At 32.3% G+C, this 24,805-nt stretch overlaps 3 protein-coding genes across 4 annotated transcripts in view; 1 reads left to right on the forward strand and 2 right to left on the reverse strand.

Annotated features, from left to right (window-relative positions):
• Window positions 1-305: 305 nt before the first annotated feature.
• LOC115240791 (peroxisomal hydratase-dehydrogenase-epimerase-like) lies at window positions 306-16,308 on the forward strand. Its single transcript, XM_029816153.1, has 15 exons — window positions 306-860; window positions 1,730-1,856; window positions 2,130-2,236; window positions 2,529-2,702; window positions 2,996-3,129; window positions 3,209-3,360; window positions 3,974-4,000; window positions 5,083-5,262; window positions 6,169-6,332; window positions 6,751-6,877; window positions 6,993-7,099; window positions 7,417-7,590; window positions 7,791-7,945; window positions 8,273-8,528; window positions 13,258-16,308. The coding sequence occupies exons 1-14, from the start codon at window positions 768-770 to the stop codon at window positions 8,502-8,504; spliced, it is 1,953 nt and encodes a 650-aa protein (XP_029672013.1). The 5' UTR covers window positions 306-767; the 3' UTR covers window positions 8,505-8,528; window positions 13,258-16,308.
• Window positions 9,642-19,631, reverse strand: LOC115240792 (the record flags this gene model as incomplete). Its single annotated transcript, XM_029816154.1, has 9 exons — window positions 9,642-12,347; window positions 12,648-12,824; window positions 13,051-13,249; window positions 14,914-14,992; window positions 16,792-17,074; window positions 17,375-17,551; window positions 17,778-18,074; window positions 18,370-18,568; window positions 19,355-19,631. Coding segments are annotated over 9 exons (1,974 nt in total), but the record flags the coding sequence as incomplete, so codon positions are not given.
• A 372-nt stretch (window positions 19,632-20,003) lies between these two features.
• LOC115240816 (protein LSM14 homolog A) overlaps window positions 20,004-24,805 on the reverse strand; it is a 6,843-nt gene continuing 2,041 nt past the window's right edge. Inside the window, exons 2-7 of one of the 2 annotated variants that reach the window (XM_029816191.1) lie at window positions 23,980-24,134; window positions 23,559-23,859; window positions 22,574-22,772; window positions 21,984-22,280; window positions 21,581-21,757; window positions 20,004-21,280 (exon numbers count right to left, since the gene is read on the reverse strand). In XM_029816191.1, coding sequence (XP_029672051.1) covers window positions 20,995-21,280; window positions 21,581-21,757; window positions 21,984-22,280; window positions 22,574-22,772; window positions 23,559-23,859; window positions 23,980-24,134 — 1,415 coding nt within the window. In that variant the 3' untranslated portion in view covers window positions 20,004-20,994. The remainder of the gene's footprint in view (window positions 21,281-21,580; window positions 21,758-21,983; window positions 22,281-22,573; window positions 22,773-23,558; window positions 23,860-23,979; window positions 24,135-24,805) is intronic. The other variant, XM_029816192.1, reaches the window with a different exon arrangement.

Consider the following 24,805-nt stretch of genomic DNA (forward strand, 5'->3'; position numbering starts at 1 on the left):
CAGTCATTCCCGTTAATGATAATAAAAGTATTCAAGTTATCATCGATTTTATCATTAGTATGTTTATACCAAGTACTCCACTATCACACAAAAAAATTTCAAATAAAAGATTGATTTTAAGTTTTTTGAAAAAGATAGAAGGAAGTAGAGTCAAATCGAATATTTGTTTATTTTCACAAAAAGCATACTGCGGTGTGATCTTAAAGATTAATAAACATTAAAAATGTGCGCAGTATTTTATTTAAAGTATTAACTGTTCAATTTTATTATCGACTTTCTCTTATTTTTCATAAAAATATACACAGATCTAAGGTTTAATTCACACAGTTACTTTACTGGTTTTCTAAAAAATCTTAAAAAATCTTTTCAAATGCAATGTGAATAATAGCAATCTTAATTAAACAATCGGGAGATGACACTTGATACAATGTTGCCTCCGCGGATAACACGGATCTCGCGCGAGAAGAGACCCTGACAAATCGAACGTCATACACAGATCGCGAGGTCAAAGATCGTCAAACGAAAACAGTGGATTCTTCTATATCAGTTCAAGGAGGTTCTCAGACTAACCGAAGATTCTCAGCTGGTGATCACAGCATCCAAAGAAACATCTCTGCTTGTCGATTACGTGCGATTAATCGTTTCACGTAAAATTCCTTCGACATAAAAATCGCGAACAAAAGTTGATAGTTTTAAAGTATCGAGTTCTTTTATAAGTGAAGAGTAAATTCAGAAAAAATCCAGTAGCTGATAAAATTGAAGGAAAGATGCAGATCAAGGATAAACGGGTTATAGTGACTGGAGCGACAAATGATTTGGGTCTGACATTTAGCAAAGAGCTGCTGCGGAATGGCGCCTTGGTACGTTATTATTTAATGATTATGAGATTATACACGTGTGATATTAATCTTGTATCCGTGTATTAATATATAATTCAATATTATTTAATAATAACTCCTTCCACACATCATTATACATTTTTTTTTACTCTCAATAATATTCTATATTAGATTCATCGCAACGGTTTTACATATGCATGTTTTGTTTTATCTTCTTTCTTTATCAATGAAAGTCATCAGTTGTTGTAAAGATTAATAAAGCGTGGTTAAACGCCAGCGTGGTTAAACGCCAAACATAGTTTTTCAGCCTGTAATTTGTGGTATTATATTATTACTTTCATTTTGATAAATTATGCCTTTATCTTTGGTTATAAATGTAGGAAAACATAAAAATTTTGTTTGTGCTCGATAAATATTATTTACTTCATTTTATATCTCTTACTTATCTTATTTAGTACGATTTATAAATTAATAGAAAGAGAAATAGAAGGAGAAATATCGTATTTAGATACAAACAATTACATACACATACATCAAATTAAAAATATTTGTATTATCTAATAAATTGCCTAATAATTTATTATTATTAGTTAATAGTTTTGAAATAAATCTTCAATTTGCGAAAAGCGCAGAAAAATATAAAATACGAAAAGCTTCACTGTTGTAATATTAATCTACATAATTTAGATATAAATAAACGAAAATGTTTATCATTAAAAAATATAAATAATGTTATTCGCATTTACAAGATAAAGTTTGCTATTAATAAACAAAAAATAAAAGTTCTTCCAATCAGTGAAATGTAAATCACGCGGCACATAATAATTCTGAAATATTCATGAGAAATGGATGTAAATCATTTTATATAATAGGAACGTAAATATTTTTAGATTATAGCTTTGATCGATATTCGGCAATCTCCCGGAGAACAAGCTGTAAAGAATTTGAATAATGAGTTTGGCCGCAAACGTGCTGTATTTTTGCATTGCGATGTGACGAATAATTCCGAATTTAACAGTAAGTACATATATATATATATATATATATCAGCAAAAATAAAATATTTACTATAAAGAATATATGCTTAGATAATTTTTCTTATCTAGCGTACTTTATTTCCAATATTTCCAAATCACACAGTCTTCGTTAATATACTTTATTAATACGCAAATTAATTACTTGCGCGTATATAAATAATCTGTAAAAATCAAATTTATTTACGCTTATAACTTTTCCATGTGTTTGTTATCTATCTGTATAAAATTGAAACTTGCTTACTTAATATTGCAGTCACGTTTAAAGAGGCAATCAACATTCTCGGTGGGCTAGACATTTTAATAAATAATGTTGACGTGATAAACGAAATTGATTTTTCCAAAGCTATCGATATTAATGTGGTAAGTTTTATTTTTAATATATTGTTTTAATTTCGCATTTATTGCATTGAGTTTAAGAAAATTGACTTCAAATTTATACAAGAGTTTACGAAATATTTTTTGCTAGAATAATCTTTTCTTTAAAAGAAAAATTTATCAACGCACTTTAAAAGAAAAATTTATCAATGCAAAATGTTACGAAATGTTAAATGTGACTAATTGTGTTTTAATTTTAAGTAAAGCCGCGTAATAAAGTAATCTTAAGTAAAACAAAAGATTTTTTGAAATATTAATCTTTTTTATATTATTACAGACAACAGTAATTCGTGGGACTCTTCTGGGAATTCAACAAATGCGGAAGGACTCTGGAGGCAAAGGCGGTGCCATCGTAAATATTTCGTCCACTGCCGGATTAAGAGCAGTATCTCAGCTTCCGGTATATTCTGCTACGAAACACGCCATAGTTAGTTTCAGCCGGTCTTTTGCAGTAAGTATTTACATGACAAAATATACCGTAAAAATCTATTATAACAAAAAAATTAAAAAATAAGAAATTAATAGAGAAAAAAACATATTAAATTTTTTAAATATATAGAAATAAATTTTTTGCAAAAGTCAAAATATATATGTGTGCGTATGATATTTCAACAATATAAATGAGTGACAATTATTTTCTGTTTTGTTTTCTATTGTTCTTCTAGCAAGAGATCTCTTCTTTAAAAAAAAAAAAAGTGATTCTCGTCTAATAAGTCAGCCTAATCTAATATTTTTAACTTACAGCAACCTTATCACTATGACAGAACCAATGTAAAAGTAATTGTTCTGTGCCCTGGTTTAACTGGTACACCAGTCTTAGAAGATCTACCGCAAGGTATTTCTAGCGCTGACATTTTACAGAAGTATCAACCGCAGAGGTAAGATTACCGTTAATCCATATTTTTTTTGTAAGCTCTCGAAATTTGTATAAAATGTAAAAATAAAATCTGTCAATAGGGTGGAGAGCGTCGCTCATGGATTGATATATGTAGTCCGTTGCGCGCAAAACGGCAGCGTGTGGATTAACGAGGAAGGAAAACCGGTTTACGAGGTGCAGCTTCCCGACACTTTGCCGCAGAAGAAAACCGAAGTCGACATGAAGGAAAATTAATACGAAGTTGATCGGAGATTAAATATTCCATACGTCAATCGTATAACAAATAATATCAATATATTATAGTTTTTGTTTTTGTGAAAGATCTTATTTGATAAATCTATTATTAATTTAAATTATAATATATAATGTAAAATATTTGTAACAAATGCTTAATATATATAATAATAAAATAAATAAAAGTTTGTTATATATCTCTCTCTATCTTATTCACACAACTTTTTATACATTTCATCTTTCTCACTTTTTAGAACCAAGCATGGATGTAAAATATATATATTAATAATAATACATATGTTAATAATAATATTATTAATAATAATGTTTTGTAGGAATAATAATTTATATTAATTTGGTGAGTTGTAGAATATGATGCATACACACAGAAAAATATTATTCTATTGCTAAGTAAAATGATTACTCAGTTTACTTTACTTTATAATATATATATAAGCTATATATAAAATTTTATATATACGCGCGCATCTAAAAGTATGTAATTTCTTTTTTCCTCTTTATATTCATATTACATTCATGAAAGAGAGGCAACAAATAAATATATTGCGATAATAAAAAAAGTAATGGATTGATGTAAAATATTTTTTCAGGCCACACAAATTTAAATCTGCCACTGCGTAATAAAATTAAAAAATAAAATTTAACAATAATAATATATGAATAATATTCTACAAAATAGTTACTAGTTATAAAGTACGACCAGATATTAATTGCTTGGCAAATAAACTATAATCTTACGCGTGCATGAACGTATCCGTGAACTGGTGCACCTCCGAATCGATGCAGATAAAGTAATATGAACGCATAAACGCACATAAAGGATCTCGCACGTTTACTATGCGCAAACGAATATACATAATACGATAAGTAAGCAAAAATCATAAAAGAGAAATTACTTTTGTCCCGGTTCGGAGTAAAGTTCGATCAGAACCGACTCGTGCCGGTTACTGGTATCTGCTCGAGGCTGATTCCTCCGCGCGTATCCTTCGCTAATTTATCGTCGGCGCGACGCCGACCGAACGTTAAGTGCATTTTTTCTATTGATAAGACGTAGCGAGCGCGAGCTGTGCGCACGTCAAGCTTTTATCGCCGTTTTGTGCCACACGACTGCACCGAGTGCGTTATTTCTAAAGTTCACCCATACGAGTGATTGACAATAAACGCCAGATAATTTGAAAATATTGCAGGAACGCAGCGATCATCAGCTTCTTCTATCGCGTTGCCTTCTTCTTAAACTCTTATACATATATATTTAATAAATTGGTCAGAAAAAATAAAGAAGAGATCCGATGGCTTTAGCAGATGTCTTGTATATTAATATAAAGATTAAATATAAATAAATAAAGATATATAATATAATTATGTAATAATATATAAAAATTAGAATTAAACTTGCTAAATTTAATATTTTGATGTCTATTTCGTTCTAGATTCAAAATTTACAATTGCACAAGGATATAAAATTACATAAGTTTGCTAATAAACTATTCACGGTAAATGACCATCATATTTTTTTCTTATTTCATCTTATAATCATCTATTAATCTAATAATGAATCTAACATTTTTTATATAACCGATCATTCTAAAATATACATTCAAACACTTTTGTCGAATAAGAGTATATGAGTCTAACGCAGGATAAGAGATAGTCGATTCTTAAGTTTCTGAAATCATTAAGGATATAGACTTTTTATGAGAAAATAAAAAATTTTTCTTTTTGAGAGATCGTAATCGTTCGATCGATGCATTAATCCAAAGTCCATCTGAACATCCCCGCCACGACGAAACTCGCGATGAAGTCGCGGTATCGTGGAATCCCACATCGCTGCTTACTGTATATAAATACTTGAAGGACCGTTTCCAAGTTCAGTCAAAACGTACGTATTAGCACGAGCTCTCGATTCCTCTCGCTTCAACTTTATTTCAAACTAAGTTCTCCGAAAGTTGGCTGTGCCTATCTTTAAAATATTCATAACAGTTTCGTTTAAAAGGAAATTGAAATGGAAAAGGAAATGGGTAGGTTCGGTCTTTTTATGAAACACATATCTGTCGTATTCTGAAGTCACTTTGTGATTCGATAAAGTGCCTCGATGTGAAAAATGTGCAATTTAAAAAATGGTTTTTTGAATTCTGTGAAATTCTTTAGATATTCGAGATGTATTGTAAAATCGCACAAAAATTATGTGATATTTATTGAAAAAATGCAATACAACAGATCTGTTTTCAACAGAGTGTTCTTTTGGATAGCTAAAACGCAAGAAATTTTCAGCGCGCGTGAAAAAAGTTTATTAAGTATTAAAAAGTTTTAATGAAAGAATCAGATATTGACATTTGGAAATTTTGTTAAATGTTTTGCTATATATTTGCTAGTATTTCATTAATGAGATTTATAAATGAATGAAAATACGAAAAGTTATTGCATTTAATAAATATCTCAAATCTTAGAAAAAAATTCTTACGGTAAGAATTCGGATTGACAAGATTCAATTAAATATTCCGTTTTTTTTCACCAGGTATGTAATCTGGACATATAAATCAATGGATAATTATTCAATATATGATACATCAAATAATAAATAAATCATTGCTAAAAAGTGTGAATTTGTCTTTTTGTACTTTCTCTTTTTTTAATGGATTTCACATTTAATTTCATATAAATAATAATAAACATAAATGCAATATAATTTTAAACAACATAAATCAATATCATCAAAATATACTATGATTCTTTCAATGTAAAATAAATTTTCTTTTCTATTTATTGAGCAAATTTTATATTACAGATCCAAGTCCGAGATCATCCCGCCGACGTTCATCGGCATCTGAAAGGGCGAAGGAAATAGAAGCAATCAATTGCATTGTTTCTGGAAAAAATATTCTAATAACTGGCGGTGCAGCAGGATTGGGTCACGCTTTCCTCAATCATTTTTTAAAGCACGGAGCAAATGTAAGTTTAACGATTAAAATAATAACTATCAATTACATAAAAATTAAACAAAATTGTATCTATAAAAATACATACAAAAATAATTTCATATATAAATAATTCTATGAAAAAATTTATAATATATATATATGTGAAATCTCTCTCATATATATAATCTGTTGTTTAAATAAGATTTAAACTTTTCGTTATAAATGTGTATCTATTTATAAATTAGAACAATTAATATTATTCTGTATAAATTATAAAAAATGATCTTTTATCACATCTAACGATAAATATAAAATATATTCCTTTTCTTCTTATTAAATCTATAAAATGACGTTGGGAGAAAGATTCTCTCTCTCTCTCTTTTCTATATATATTATAAAGTATCGATATCATTGACGTTGTTATAATTTTTAACTCGTATTTGTTTCAGAAAATAATTATATTGGACATCGATATTGAAACCGGCAAACGGATCGCACTCGGTATCGAAAAATCTTGCGGCGAAAAAAAGGTGTATTTTATACACGCCGACGTATCTAATCACAAGCAAATGATTGGTAAGTATGAAGCAACATTCCGAAATCACGTACAGATGTTTATTCAACATTATAATCGCTCAACCTCCCATCGAGTACCATTATCTTATTTTGGATTTACCATATCAATTTGTAGACGCTTTCGAAGAAGCATCTTCGTTGTTGGGAAGCATTGACATCGTGATAAACAACGCCGGAGTTTTGGACGAACGAAGATGGGAAAAGGAAATCGCGGTGAATATTGTGAGTATCATTAATAACAATCTATTGATTTATTAGTAATTTATTAATGTCATTAATGATAATTTTTTAATTTTATCATTTCCTTACCCTGTGTGCTCTTACGATATTTTTCTAAGACCTTGAATACCTTATATTTTTACATATTTCAATCAGCTCTTCGAGATTGTTGCTGTGAAATGATTTTGTAAGCACATTGCGCATAAGCAAATATAAAAAAAAAATTAGAAAGTAAACGTTATTAATAAGAGTAATAATAAAAATCGAAGATGTCTTAATATAAATTTAAATCCTAATATAATATATTGGTCTCATTATAGGGTGGCATGATCAGCACTGCGATGTTAGCTATGAAATACATGAGTAGAGATACGGGTGGTCACGGTGGTGTCTTGGTGAATGTGAGCCAACACACGGATATTCGAAACACGGCTCAGCTTCCGGTTTATATTGCCACCAAACACGCCGTCATTGGTTTATCGGAATCTCTTTCGGTAATTATATATATAAATAATTAAACACAGTTATAAGTGTTTCGATTATTTAAGCAAGTACTACGTAAATGGTTATTTGTATAAAATTTCTCTCTGACAAATTTATGCTACCATATATGTTAGTGTTCTTTTAAATTATAAGAAATATCGAAGTCTTCAATTTTTATCATTCACGAATTTTCCATTATGCTTCTTGACAGGATCCTTGTTATTACGAGAAGACTGGTGTTACCGTGATAACTTTGTGTCCAGGACTGACGGAAACCGCCCTGACGGTAGATAGCCCCAACAAACTGCTCTCCAGAGTCATGAAGGCGGATTTCGTCAAAAATCTTGAACAATTCTCGATACAGACGTAAGTCATACCATTGCTATTGTCTTTACAACATGATAGATGAATCAGCCAGATAAGAATGCCGGATTTATATTCGCTGCGTAATTATTTTAATCGCAAATAAATTATTTACAAGTGTTCTTCTCTAAGCTCCCGTGATTTCCGAGACCTGACATTCCTCGCATAACTGAAGAAGCTGTAGCTGTTTAAAATGCAGCTCGCGTTTAGCTTGTAAATCCGACCCTGTAGTGAAACGTTACATTTTTCTCCTTCGGTGGTTACGTGTAATCACTAACTCGGGAGATAAATTTCTCGATGTTTTGCTATTTAATCGTGTTATTTTTACAGACCTTATGTAGTCGCGCAGGGTTTAATGACGATATTGAGGATCGGCGAATCCGGCAGTATTTGGGTCATCGAGAACGGCAGAGCGCCTTACGAGATTTACGTGCCGAATCCGCAAACACTACGCCGTTATTACAAGAACAACTTTTCACACGTCGACATTAAGGTCGTGAAAGGTCGCATGATAAGGGAAGTCTGCGACAACAGTAGAACAGGCCTGATGAGCTGCGCCTGAACGCACGCTGATAATTAAACAAGGGTTCGACCGTAATCTCTCTCGTTCTACTCAGCGCTGAAAATCTTTTCGCCCAACGTCTACGTGGCAGACGCGTTGTCAATCGAAGAGACTTCGCGTATGAAGACATTTTACGCACAAATATAACCGGAGCGCGAAAGGGACGAAATGCAGTTTTAAAGCGAAAAGTTGTGATATTTCGCAAAAAATCTGTTCTTTCGCGATTATATCACGTATCCTCCGTAGATTATTTTTTATATTAACAAGTTCTATGCGCATTTTCTGCCATCTGGCTGAACTCGTGCGCTGGTCCATATTTCATAAGTAGTTCATAATTTTCTAACATATTGCATACATATCTGAATTTATCTTTTTAATCGAAACTTCCGATTGTATGTAGATATTTTTGTAATAAAAAAATTTATAATAAATGATTTAAAAAAATGATATATCGATATATAGAAATGAGAACTTAAAATCTTATGCAGATTTCACAGGTTTACATTAGCATTTTTACACTTAATTCCTTGATTCCTTATGCTGTAAACTCCCAAATTCATTATAAATAGAAAGAATGATATGGGAATTTCGGTTACGTTGATGCTAAAAATTTGATAGTTTGCATATGCACATTAGTACAGTATGCGATAATCACTTTCGAGCGATTTAAATTCGCCATTTAAAAACAAAACATAGGACAGAAATAGAAAAACATAATTGCTCCCGGTATGTTCGAATCGCGATAAACTAACGCGACCTGTTAATCTACGGAAGGACGATAATAAATCACTGTAGTTAGCATTCGCTTATCAAGCATTTAAAAAAACACTGGATGTAGCGCGTGGAAGACGCAATTTTTTACGCACATTCTAATCACATCGTGTATAATACGCAGCGCATTTCAGTAGCATCAAGCACACGATAGCCTTGTATTTAACATACGTTAGGGTCCTATATATTAAAGACGTTATATAATTCTATTTACATCCAAGTACATCTCTTTTTTGGAAACCGCACAACACTTATCTTTTACATCCCAAATCGCTCATTTAAATTTACGTAATCCGGCATTTAAATTCGTGAAACTCTCACGTTTGCATTCATCGAAGAGGAATCACAAGAAAAAGAATCTGCATGAATATTTTACAGTAATATTTTTTCGACATTACAACTTCTTGAGGAAACACGAAATTGTTTTATTTCACACTCGAGTATTATGGAAAAAAAGTGCGTAGGAGATTGGAAATGACACGACGACGTGTTATTTCATCATTTCAATATTATTCAGCATCGGGAATCACAATATATCCGCTGTACAAAACAAAAATTCATTCTCGCGTATATTATATTTTATTTCTTTCATATGCACGAGGCATGAAACTTAAAAGTTAAATTTTCTCACCACTGTATTTTCTATTTGCGTATTTCGTTTTATATTTCCTATGATTCGTTTTATTTTACTCTGCGTTTCCTCTGATAGCTTATTGGAGATTTGCTTATCAGTTATATAAATTTCAAGTTATGTGTGTATGTGTGTGTATGTTTATGTATGTATTTATATAATATCTGTATGAGTTGGACTCCATATGAGCCATAGAAAAATAATAGTCGCAAATAATATTCTTATTCTGTTTCTTCCACGTCTTATATTTTTAAGGACATTATCATGCTTTTAGTCTTACTTGTATCGCCATTTAACACAATTCTACGCGCAGTATCGTCATGTGTCAAAAAGGATTCTTCGAAAGCGTGAATAGTCAACTACAATCGAATTACAATGACAAAAATTATCTTTATGCATTTAACACTTTGGAAATCTTTGCCACGATTCATTTTTACACTTAACGCATACAAACCCAGTTCATCGTTTATGTATACAGAAAATTGTTCTTGTTTCAAGACTAGAACGCTTGAATAAATGTATAAAAAGAAAATCAATTAAGAAATTATGATTTTACTTGAATATACATGTATGATCATTATTTAACATAAATAATTATTTAAATACGTTGTTTCTCCTCCACATATATGTATTTTGAATATAAGTGCTCCAATTTCTTCCTAAGTATGTATATTATCAGAATACCAGAGAAAAAAAAGAGATGTACATATATAATTGGCAAAATAATAACTTAAGATATAATTATAAATAATGTGTGCACCTTTGAAAAACATTGATTTTAATTGGCATTATAAATTATAAATTTAATATAATTTATCATTGATTATATAATGTAGGTTTAGAGTTCCATTTAATGAAAATACTCAATATATTCGAAAGCAATCGAGGAATCCTTAGTTTAGAACACGATGACAATAATGTAACATGATTTAGAACTTAGCTACTTACAACAATACGACTGACGCTTACAACTTTCATAATTCTAGACGCAGATCTTACAAAGAAAGAATAAACAGACCGCAAGCTTCCAATTTAATAATACAAAAATTCTATATAAACTGGTTTTCTCTCATTTTCCCACTTATTATATATTCATCTATCTTAATAAAATTATATGTTTACATGAATTCCATGCTAAGCACTTGAAGAATTTTGTCTGCGTATGCTCAAAAGAAAAAAAAGAAAAAACAAAACAAAATAAAAGGATATCTTTTTTCGCCAAATTTGCCTTGTACTATATATTTCACAGTATTTCTATTCTCGACAAATGCAATTAGATACAATCGATTTTTACATACTTTGATGAGAAAGTACTTTTATGCACGTCTGTTACCATCCACTTCCGATATACGGATACAAACCAGCTATTCCATAACGACCAGTATCATCAAGTCACCATCATCATAAAGCCATTCCATAATTATTTATAGTCAAGTCTTGAGAAAACCGGACTGAAGAATGATCACGATCGAATTGTACAATTTTTCCTAGCTACAAACTAATTTGTTTAAAGTGTAGCTTCAGATTAAGAATTTTTCTCATTAAGAATTTTATCGATAGACACATACTTCTAATTAAATAAAACTTATGACTATTTCCCCTCCCATAATTTTCTTCCTTAAATGTTCTTATATCTGAATCCACAAATAAGTATCAATATAAAAAAGAAGGGTAAGGAACAACATCCTAGTTGTAATTGACTTTACTTCCCTGACGAAAATGTATTTTTTTTTTTCTTGACGCCAACTCATCGTGATCATTGTCGACTAAGCGATAAGAAAATTTGTCTCTAAAAGTACCTTCTTCGATCTCGTCGCAAAATATCGATGCAAAGAGTCATATGCGCCAGAAACGTCCATATGTGCGATTCTTGTCATCTAACTCCACACGTAACCACCGGTTCGGCGCTTGCAAGAAAAAAAAAAGCGCGCTTCCTTATACAATATAATCTACAATTACGCCGGCCGCGTGTATCTTTTGTTATTCGATTGCCAAATTCTAACCCAAATCAGTCCGTAACGGTAGACCACATATCGTAAAAATCTTAATCTATAGTTCAATACTTATATATAGCAGCGCATCGCTCATACTCCGCGGCATATTACTTATACTCTTTTACGCCGTACCGGTGACAAATTACATTCTTCCTTTATATTTAAATAACGTTCGTCTGCGATTGAGAGGCAGACTGTTCGTTGGTCGCGCGATTTTGACTCACCGTATTATTCTGTAGTTGGTTAGGAGGCTTTCGATTACCGCCCCTGCTACCTCGATAGCCACCCCGGAAACCGGGGTTGCCACCACCGCTGCCTCTGTACATGTTTCCCATTCCGCGAGTGAAATAACCACGGCCGCGGAATCCTCCGCGTCTCGTGGAAGCTACGCCAAACGTTTCCGAATTCAGCTTTCGTTCCGTTCTCCAATCCGTGCGTTGGAATCGCCTAAAAAAAATTCATGTCAAATATTTCATAAAAATACTAGTGAAGAAATAATATAAAAAATCCAACGTGCAACAGTCATTTCGTTATATCAAAGAATTAATTTTAAAGTTGAGAAAATTAAATTTATATTTGGATTAAAATAAACTTAGGGGTACTTGGATTCAAATACTCTTAACAAATTTTTTACAATCTATTTTTATAAATCTTTAAACAAGTATACGCGTGTGTTAATATGCTGTTGTATTAATTTGTTTTAAATTGTACAATAATTATATCCACTGAACATTTTTAATAACATACCCTTTACTCCTTTCGACAGCTTCACAGCTAATATTATCAAAGAATGACTTCGATTTATCATAGTGAACAATCTCTGGTTCTTCCTCAGGTTCACCTTCACCCGCGCCTGTTTCATTCCCACTGTCGTCTTTCTTCTCGTTGTCTGTGCCATCGATCTTCGTTTTTGCCAATTGCGATCTGAAATATATAAAAAACAATATATTTTATTATATCATTAAAAGTAATTTTATAATACAATGTTAATGCGAAGCGTAAGCAATTCATATATTATGTACGATTGCTTTAAATTCGCATTGATTTACTTTTGCATGGTATCCACATTGGTCATTTCAATGATTACTTGAAATGAATCCGGCACGTAACCATGCGAAATCAACATCCAATGAAACATTTTTAGTCTTACCTCAACTCTTCGAATTCAGTGTTGGCTTGCTCGAAATCATAGTCATTGTCAAATTTGAGTGTATTCTTAGGCTTGGCACCAGCGTTGCCTGCTTGAATCGTACGGAAATTACCGCGTCCTCTACCTCCTCCTCTACCTCTCATATTGCCGCGATTCACCCAACCACCTTGGGGATGATGACCGCGGTTACCTCGACCACCTTGGCGGGTTCGACCGTAATCTCTCTCGTTCTACTCAGCGCTGAAAATCTTTTCGCCCAACGTCTATGTGGCAGACGCGTTGTCAATCGAAGAGACTTCGTACGAAGACATTTTACGCACAAATATAACCGGAGCGCGAAAGGGACGAAATGCAGTTTTAAAGCGAAAAGTTGTGATATTTCGCAAAAAATCTGTTCTTTCGCGATTATATCACGTATCCTCCGTAGATTATTTTTTATATTAACAAGTTCTATGCGCATTTTCTGCCATCTGGCTGAACTCGTGCGCTGGTCCATATTTCATAAGTAGTTCATAATTTTCTAACATATTGCATACATATCTGAATTTATCTTTTTAATCGAAACTTCCGATTGTATGTAGATATTTTTGTAATAAAAAAATTTATAATAAATGATTTAAAAAAATGATATATCGATATATAGAAATGAGAACTTAAAATCTTATGCAGATTTCACAGGTTTACATTAGCATTTTTACACTTAATTCCTTGATTCCTTATGCTGTAAACTCCCAAATTCATTATAAATAGAAAGAATGATATGGGAATTTCGGTTACGTTGATGCTAAAAATTTGATAGTTTGCATATGCACATTAGTACAGTATGCGATAATCACTTTCGAGCGATTTAAATTCGCCATTTAAAAACAAAACATAGGACAGAAATAGAAAAACATAATTGCTCCCGGTATGTTCGAATCGCGATAAACTAACGCGACTTGTTAATCTACGGAAGGACGATAATAAATCACTGTAGTTAGCATTCGCTTATCAAGCATTTAAAAAAACACTGGATGTAGCGCGTGGAAGACGCAATTTTTTACGCACATTCTAATCACATCGTGTATAATACGCAGCGCATTTCAGTAGCATCAAGCACACGATAGCCTTGTATTTAACATACGTTAGGGTCCTATATATTAAAGACGTTATATAATTCTATTTACATCCAAGTACATCTCTTTTTTGGAAACCGCACAACACTTATCTTTTACATCCCAAATCGCTCATTTAAATTTACGTAATCCGGCATTTAAATTCGTGAAACTCTCACGTTTGCATTCATCGAAGAGGAATCACAAGAAAAAGAATCTGCATGAATATTTTACAGTAATATTTTTTCGACATTACAACTTCTTGAGGAAACACGAAATTGTTTTATTTCACACTCGAGTATTATGGAAAAAAAGTGCGTAGGAGATTGGAAATGACACGACGACGTGTTATTTCATCATTTCAATATTATTCAGCATCGGGAATCACAATATATCCGCTGTACAAAACAAAAATTCATTCTCGCGTATATTATATTTTATTTCTTTCATATGCACGAGGCATGAAACTTAAAAGTTAAATTTTCTCACCACTGTATTTTCTATTTGCGTATTTCGTTTTATATTTCCTATGATTCGTTTTATTTTACTCTGCGTTTCCTCTGATAGCTTATTGGAGATTTGCTTATCAGTTATATAAATTTCAAGTTATGTGTGTATGTGTGTGTATGTTTATGTATGTATTTATATAATATCTGTATGAGTTGGACTCCATATGAGCCATAGAAAAATAATAGTCGCAAATAATATTCTTATTCTGTTTCTTCCACGTCTTATATTTTTAAGGACATTATCATGCTTTTAGTCTTACTTGTATCGCCATTTAACACAATTCTACGCGCAGTATCGTCATGTGTCAAAAAGGATTCTTCGAAAGCGTGAATAGTCAACTACAATCGAATTACAATGACAAAAATTATCTTTATGCATTTAACACTTTGGAAATCTTTGCCACGATTCATTTTTACACTTAACGCATACAAACCCAGTTCATCGTTTATGTATACAGAAAATTGTTCTTGTTTCAAGACTAGAACGCTTGAATAAATGTATAAAAAGAAAATCAATTAAGAAATTATGATTTTACTTGAATATACATGTATGATCATTATTTAACATAAATAATTATTTAAATACGTTGTTTCTCCTCCACATATATGTATTTTGAATATAAGTGCTCCAATTTCTTCCTAAGTATGTATATTATCAGAATACCAGAGAAAAAAAAGAGATGTACATATATAATTGGCAAAATAATAACTTAAGATATAATTATAAATAATGTGTGCACCTTTGAAAAACATTGATTTTAATTGGCATTATAAATTATAAATTTAATATAATTTATCATTGATTATATAATGTAGGTTTAGAGTTCCATTTAATGAAAATACTCAATATATTCGAAAGCAATCGAGGAATCCTTAGTTTAGAACACGATGACAATAATGTAACATGATTTAGAACTTAGCTACTTACAACAATACGACTGACGCTTACAACTTTCATAATTCTAGACGCAGATCTTACAAAGAAAGAATAAACAGACCGCAAGCTTCCAATTTAATAATACAAAAATTCTATATAAACTGGTTTTCTCTCATTTTCCCACTTATTATATATTCATCTATCTTAATAAAATTATATGTTTACATGAATTCCATGCTAAGCACTTGAAGAATTTTGTCTGCGTATGCTCAAAAGAAAAAAAAGAAAAAACAAAACAAAATAAAAGGATATCTTTTTTCGCCAAATTTGCCTTGTACTATATATTTCACAGTATTTCTATTCTCGACAAATGCAATTAGATACAATCGATTTTTACATACTTTGATGAGAAAGTACTTTTATGCACGTCTGTTACCATCCACTTCCGATATACGGATACAAACCAGCTATTCCATAACGACCAGTATCATCAAGTCACCATCATCATAAAGCCATTCCATAATTATTTATAGTCAAGTCTTGAGAAAACCGGACTGAAGAATGATCACGATCGAATTGTACAATTTTTCCTAGCTACAAACTAATTTGTTTAAAGTGTAGCTTCAGATTAAGAATTTTTCTCATTAAGAATTTTATCGATAGACACATACTTCTAATTAAATAAAACTTATGACTATTTCCCCTCCCATAATTTTCTTCCTTAAATGTTCTTATATCTGAATCCACAAATAAGTATCAATATAAAAAAGAAGGGTAAGGAACAACATCCTAGTTGTAATTGACTTTACTTCCCTGACGAAAATGTATTTTTTTTTTTCTTGACGCCAACTCATCGTGATCATTGTCGACTAAGCGATAAGAAAATTTGTCTCTAAAAGTACCTTCTTCGATCTCGTCGCAAAATATCGATGCAAAGAGTCATATGCGCCAGAAACGTCCATATGTGCGATTCTTGTCATCTAACTCCACACGTAACCACCGGTTCGGCGCTTGCAAGAAAAAAAAAAGCGCGCTTCCTTATACAATATAATCTACAATTACGCCGGCCGCGTGTATCTTTTGTTATTCGATTGCCAAATTCTAACCCAAATCAGTCCGTAACGGTAGACCACATATCGTAAAAATCTTAATCTATAGTTCAATACTTATATATAGCAGCGCATCGCTCATACTCCGCGGCATATTACTTATACTCTTTTACGCCGTACCGGTGACAAATTACATTCTTCCTTTATATTTAAATAACGTTCGTCTGCGATTGAGAGGCAGACTGTTCGTTGGTCGCGCGATTTTGACTCACCGTATTATTCTGTAGTTGGTTAGGAGGCTTTCGATTACCGCCCCTGCTACCTCGATAGCCACCCCGGAAACCGGGGTTGCCACCACCGCTGCCTCTGTACATGTTTCCCATTCCGCGAGTGAAATAACCACGGCCGCGGAATCCTCCGCGTCTCGTGGAAGCTACGCCAAACGTTTCCGAATTCAGCTTTCGTTCCGTTCTCCAATCCGTGCGTTGGAATCGCCTAAAAAAAATTCATGTCAAATATTTCATAAAAATACTAGTGAAGAAATAATATAAAAAATCCAACGTGCAACAGTCATTTCGTTATATCAAAGAATTAATTTTAAAGTTGAGAAAATTAAATTTATATTTGGATTAAAATAAACTTAGGGGTACTTGGATTCAAATACTCTTAACAAATTTTTTACAATCTATTTTTATAAATCTTTAAACAAGTATACGCGTGTGTTAATATGCTGTTGTATTAATTTGTTTTAAATTGTACAATAATTATATCCACTGAACATTTTTAATAACATACCCTTTACTCCTTTCGACAGCTTCACAGCTAATATTATCAAAGAATGACTTCGATTTATCATAGTGAACAATCTCTGGTTCTTCCTCAGGTTCACCTTCACCCGCGCCTGTTTCATTCCCACTGTCGTCTTTCTTCTCGTTGTCTGTGCCATCGATCTTCGTTTTTGCCAATTGCGATCTGAAATATATAAAAAACAATATATTTTATTATATCATTAAAAGTAATTTTATAATACATTGTTAGTGCGAAGCGTAAGCAATTCATATATTATGTACGATTGCTTTAAATTCGCATTGATTTACTTTTGCATGGTATCCACATTGGTCATTTCAATGATTACTTGAAATGAATCCGGCACGTAACCATGCGAAATCAACATCCAATGAAACATTTTTAGTCTTACCTCAACTCTTCGAATTCAGTGTTGGCTTGCTCGAAATCATAGTCATTGTCAAATTTGAGTGTATTCTTAGGCTTGGCACCAGCGTTGCCTGCTTGAATCGTACGGAAATTACCGCGTCCTCTACCTCCTCCTCTACCTCTCATATTGCCGCGATTCACCCAACCACCTTGGGGATGATGACCGCGGTTACCTCGACCACCTTGGCCATGACCTTGGTTATGGCCATCGTGCTTCATCATGTCCCTCTTTGCATCGTTATAATGAGACATGCCCATATTAGCCTTAGCACTTCCGTGACTATACATACAAAAAATTTTATATTAAAATTCTGTGGTTTTAAATTTGTTTATCAAATAATATTAATAATAACAGTAATAAATATATGTGTATATATGAAATCGTTCTCTAATTTGCAATTAGAAAATCCAGCACTAAACAATGAAGATAAAATATAAAAAGTTATAAATGCGATCATATTTCTAATATCAAAAAATTCTAAACAAATAAAACTCTTACTCTTAAAAGTAATCTTTTATCGTTTCACTATAAAAGCACAAAAACAATTAATTCTTAAGTAAAAATTACAAAGTACCTATCGTGATCTCGACGAGGCGGTTGGACGGTTCTGATGTTTGACTTGTCATTCATTTTTCCAATGTTACTACTCTGCTGCTGCGATTGCTGTTCATGTCCTACCTGAATACCTTGATCCATGGTTGGGCTTTTCCTTGTGAGTAAGGATGATGTAGGAGTGGTAGAACGAGAACCACCACTGATGAGATCCAATACACCTGTCATTTTAAAATAAATGCATCAAGTAATGTATATTTTTACTAACGTAAGAGAGCAATCATAGCAGATCTCGAAGATGTAAGCATTCCTAATTCAACATAAAACTTTAGTATAAGAAAATAAAGACAAACCTTTCATTCCCAATTTTAAATAAAAGGATATATATGTCTATAAAAGTTTCACATATATGATGTAAAAGAAATCTCTCGAGGATTTTTTAACAATTACTGTTGTTCATTGTTACTGTTCTTGCTATTTTGTTTTTGGTTATGATATAAGCACAAGTGGAATAAAATTTAAAAATGCATATGCAAAAAATTTCATGCATTGATCTTAAAAATGTAAGAGTTGAATTACAATATGCACGCTTTGAATAGCCAATGTAAAAAATATTTTTTTTAATTTATCAAAATATTAAGATTTTAAAATACAGAAATTATATCATGCGTAAAAGTGCAAAGCAATATTTACTTAATTAACATTGTGAAATGTATGTATAAAGAATAGATGGGTGCAAAAAGTATGAAGCTTGCAAAATACTAAAAATAATAGCATGTAAGAGCTCTTATTAATAGAATAGATAGTTTAAATTTCATTGTTATAAAATTAATCATAGGTGTAAAATGATGCTGTTAAAATACCATCATGTATATTCCCATATATTTTATGCCAGTTTTTAATAGAACAAAGCTCAATAGAAAAAAGCTTTACAAGCATTACCAAAGCAGGAGCAGCAAGAAGCATGCCAGCAAGGCAAGGGGTATTTCATAGCAAAAACAGTTTACCATCTTCCAGAGATTGATCTTTTGGTAATGGGTCGATATTGGCCGTTGGCAGTGAGTTTGGGATAGAGATGGCATTGGGTTCAGCGGAGCCCAAGCTCAACTCACTTTGCTGTTTATTAATTGTTCCGCGAGGATCTCTAGCTGCAGTCTGCATTCCCATTACTGGGCCCATGGCTCCCATACCCATGCCGTAGGGGGCTCCGTATTGGCCACCCATTGGGCCCATCTGGCCCATCATCGGATGGCCATAACTGGGCTGCGGTTGATATGATTGATTTTAATTGGCATTATAAATTATAAATTTAATATAATTTATCATTGATTATATAATGTAGATTTAGAGTTCCATTTAATGAAAATACTCAATATATTCGAAAGCAATCGAGGAATCCTTAGTTTAGAACACGATGACAATAATGTAACATGATTTAGAACTTAGCTACTTACAACAATACGACTGACGCTTACAACTTTCATAATTCTAGACGCAGATCTTACAAAGAAAGAATAAACAGACCGCAAGCTTCCAATTTAATAATACAAAAATTCTATATAAACTGGTTTTCTCTCATTTTCCCACTTATTATATATTCATCTATCTTAATAAAATTATATGTTTACATGAATTCCATGCTAAGCACTTGAAGAATTTTGTCTGCGTATGCTCAAAAGAAAAAAAAGAAAAAACAAAACAAAATAAAAGGATATCTTTTTTCGCCAAATTTGCCTTGTACTATATATTTCACAGTATTTCTATTCTCGACAAATGCAATTAGATACAATCGATTTTTACATACTTTGATGAGAAAGTACTTTTATGCACGTCTGTTACCATCCACTTCCGATATACGGATACAAACCAGCTATTCCATAACGACCAGTATCATCAAGTCACCATCATCATAAAGCCATTCCATAATTATTTATAGTCAAGTCTTGAGAAAACCGGACTGAAGAATGATCACGATCGAATTGTACAATTTTTCCTAGCTACAAACTAATTTGTTTAAAGTGTAGCTTCAGATTAAGAATTTTATCGATAGACACATACTTCTAATTAAATAAAACTTATGACTATTTCCCCTCCCATAATTTTCTTCCTTAAATGTTCTTATATCTGAATCCACAAATAAGTATCAATATAAAAAAGAAGGGTAAGGAACAACATCCTAGTTGTAATTGACTTTACTTCCCTGACGAAAATGTATTTTTTTTTTTTTCTTGACGCCAACTCATCGTGATCATTGTCGACTAAGCGATAAGAAAATTTGTCTCTAAAAGTACCTTCTTCGATCTCGTCGCAAAATATCGATGCAAAGAGTCATATGCGCCAGAAACGTCCATATGTGCGATTCTTGTCATCTAACTCCACACGTAACCACCGGTTCGGCGCTTGCAAGAAAAAAAAAAGCGCGCTTCCTTATACAATATAATCTACAATTACGCCGGCCGCGTGTATCTTTTGTTATTCGATTGCCAAATTCTAACCCAAATCAGTCCGTAACGGTAGACCACATATCGTAAAAATCTTAATCTATAGTTCAATACTTATATATAGCAGCGCATCGCTCATACTCCGCGGCATATTACTTATACTCTTTTACGCCGTACCGGTGACAAATTACATTCTTCCTTTATATTTAAATAACGTTCGTCTGCGATTGAGAGGCAGACTGTTCGTTGGTCGCGCGATTTTGACTCACCGTATTATTCTGTAGTTGGTTAGGAGGCTTTCGATTACCGCCCCTGCTACCTCGATAGCCACCCCGGAAACCGGGGTTGCCACCACCGCTGCCTCTGTACATGTTTCCCATTCCGCGAGTGAAATAACCACGGCCGCGGAATCCTCCGCGTCTCGTGGAAGCTACGCCAAACGTTTCCGAATTCAGCTTTCGTTCCGTTCTCCAATCCGTGCGTTGGAATCGCCTAAAAAAAATTCATGTCAAATATTTCATAAAAATACTAGTGAAGAAATAATATAAAAAATCCAACGTGCAACAGTCATTTCGTTATATCAAAGAATTAATTTTAAAGTTGAGAAAATTAAATTTATATTTGGATTAAAATAAACTTAGGGGTACTTGGATTCAAATACTCTTAACAAATTTTTTACAATCTATTTTTATAAATCTTTAAACAAGTATACGCGTGTGTTAATATGCTGTTGTATTAATTTGTTTTAAATTGTACAATAATTATATCCACTGAACATTTTTAATAACATACCCTTTACTCCTTTCGACAGCTTCACAGCTAATATTATCAAAGAATGACTTCGATTTATCATAGTGAACAATCTCTGGTTCTTCCTCAGGTTCACCTTCACCCGCGCCTGTTTCATTCCCACTGTCGTCTTTCTTCTCGTTGTCTGTGCCATCGATCTTCGTTTTTGCCAATTGCGATCTGAAATATATAAAAAACAATATATTTTATTATATCATTAAAAGTAATTTTATAATACAATGTTAATGCGAAGCGTAAGCAATTCATATATTATGTACGATTGCTTTAAATTCGCATTGATTTACTTTTGCATGGTATCCACATTGGTCATTTCAATGATTACTTGAAATGAATCCGGCACGTAACCATGCGAAATCAACATCCAATGAAACATTTTTAGTCTTACCTCAACTCTTCGAATTCAGTGTTGGCTTGCTCGAAATCATAGTCATTGTCAAATTTGAGTGTATTCTTAGGCTTGGCACCAGCGTTGCCTGCTTGAATCGTACGGAAATTACCGCGTCCTCTACCTCCTCCTCTACCTCTCATATTGCCGCGATTCACCCAACCACCTTGGGGATGATGACCGCGGTTACCTCGACCACCTTGGCCATGACCTTGGTTATGGCCATCGTGCTTCATCATGTCCCTCTTTGCATCGTTATAATGAGACATGCCCATATTAGCCTTAGCACTTCCGTGACTATACATACAAAAAATTTTATATTAAAATTCTGTGGTTTTAAATTTGTTTATCAAATAATATTAATAATAACAGTAATAAATATATGTGTATATATGAAATCGTTCTCTAATTTGCAATTAGAAAATCCAGCACTAAACAATGAAGATAAAATATAAAAAGTTATAAATGCGATCATATTTCTAATATCAATTCTAAACAAATAAAACTCTCTTACTCTTAAAAGTAATCTTTTATCGTTTCACTATAAAAGCACAAAAACAATTAATTCTTAAGTAAAAATTACAAAGTACCTATCGTGATCTCGACGAGGCGGTTGGACGGTTCTGATGTTTGACTTGTCATTCATTTTTCCAATGTTACTACTCTGCTGCTGCGATTGCTGTTCATGTCCTACCTGAATACCTTGATCCATGGTTGGGCTTTTCCTTGTGAGTAAGGATGATGTAGGAGTGGTAGAACGAGAACCACCACTGATGAGATCCAATACACCTGTCATTTTAAAATAAATGCATCAAGTAATGTATATTTTTACTAACGTAAGAGAGCAATCATAGCAGATCTCGAAGATGTAAGCATTCCTAATTCAACATAAAACTTTAGTATAAGAAAATAAAGACAAACCTTTCATTCCCAATTTTAAATAAAAGGATATATATGTCTATAAAAGTTTCACATATATGATGTAAAAGAAATCTCTCGAGGATTTTTTAACAATTACTGTTGTTCATTGTTACTGTTCTTGCTATTTTGTTTTTGGTTATGATATAAGCACAAGTGGAATAAAATTTAAAAATGCATATGCAAAAAATTTCATGCATTGATCTTAAAAATGTAAGAGTTGAATTACAATATGCACGCTTTGAATAGCCAATGTAAAAAATATTTTTTTTAATTTATCAAAATATTAAGATTTTAAAATACAGAAATTATATCATGCGTAAAAGTGCAAAGCAATATTTACTTAATTAACATTGTGAAATGTATGTATAAAGAATAGATGGGTGCAAAAAGTATGAAGCTTGCAAAATACTAAAAATAATAGCATGTAAGAGCTCTTATTAATAGAATAGATAGTTTAAATTTCATTGTTATAAAATTAATCATAGGTGTAAAATGATGCTGTTAAAATACCATCATGTATATTCCCATATATTTTATGCCAGTTTTTAATAGAACAAAGCTCAATAGAAAAAAGCTTTACAAGCATTACCAAAGCAGGAGCAGCAAGAAGCATGCCAGCAAGGCAAGGGGTATTTCATAGCAAAAACAGTTTACCATCTTCCAGAGATTGATCTTTTGGTAATGGGTCGATATTGGCCGTTGGCAGTGAGTTTGGGATAGAGATGGCATTGGGTTCAGCGGAGCCCAAGCTCAACTCACTTTGCTGTTTATTAATTGTTCCGCGAGGATCTCTAGCTGCAGTCTGCATTCCCATTACTGGGCCCATGGCTCCCATACCCATGCCGTAGGGGGCTCCGTATTGGCCACCCATTGGGCCCATCTGGCCCATCATCGGATGGCCATAACTGGGCTGCGGTTGATATGATTGCTGACCTATAGATGGCTGCACTGTCATCTACGAACAAAATACATTAATGTGTATAATATAATTAATTTCACTGTTTTTAAATATTGTGTTTGTGTCAAATTTAAGAGTTTCTAAGTGAAAAATATAAAAATTTGATAAAATAATTACCTGCACAATAGCTGGATCATTGGGAATAGAACTAACATTATTGACAACTCTAATGTCTTTGATGTCAGATCCACGAAACAGGATGTACTCGTACACTTGATTTTGTGGTGCCACAGGAAGTTGAGTTTCTCGGTCCTCAGTACCAAAGGAGCGCACTAAAAAGCAATTAGTAATTCATTTCAAGTTTTTGCAATTAAAAAAACATTGCTACAATTTCTTGTTTTATATTAATATTGAATGGGTTATATATTACATAGATATATCTCTAAGTTATTTTAAAGTAATTAAAATAGGACTTTTTCATTTAAAGTAATTAAAGTAATTAAAATAGGGCTTTTTCATTTAAAACATAATATTTACAAATTTAAAATAATAGAATATATCCAATACCTAAAAATTACATTATACTAACAGCATTATTACTTATATTGCTATAAATTTATTGTACAAAATCTTTGTCTAATATTTATTTTATTTAACATTAAGTAGCATCGACAGAAGAGAGAGAAATTTTATGTTCTTCTTTATATAACTCATATAATATACAGAGATCAATATATATACATACATATATATATATATATAGTATAATTAATACACATCTCGTTTGAACAAATTCATAGATAAAAGCCCGATTCTCTCAGCTGGAGGCCCACACAAGTTTCTTACGCATTTTATATCCTTCATGAAACAATTTATGAATTGGCTACTGCGAGTAAATAAACACGAGAGAGTATATCGTGTAATTTAATATCCAATTAATAATCGATCAGACACGGTGGTGCTATAACTTGCGAACGGTGAAATGTTGATTAACCGCGAATAT

The sequence above is a fragment of the Formica exsecta genome, unplaced genomic scaffold, assembly GCF_003651465.1.
Source record: "Formica exsecta isolate Colony F162 unplaced genomic scaffold, ASM365146v1 scaffold451, whole genome shotgun sequence".
Taxonomy (NCBI): Eukaryota; Metazoa; Arthropoda; class Insecta; order Hymenoptera; family Formicidae; genus Formica; species Formica exsecta.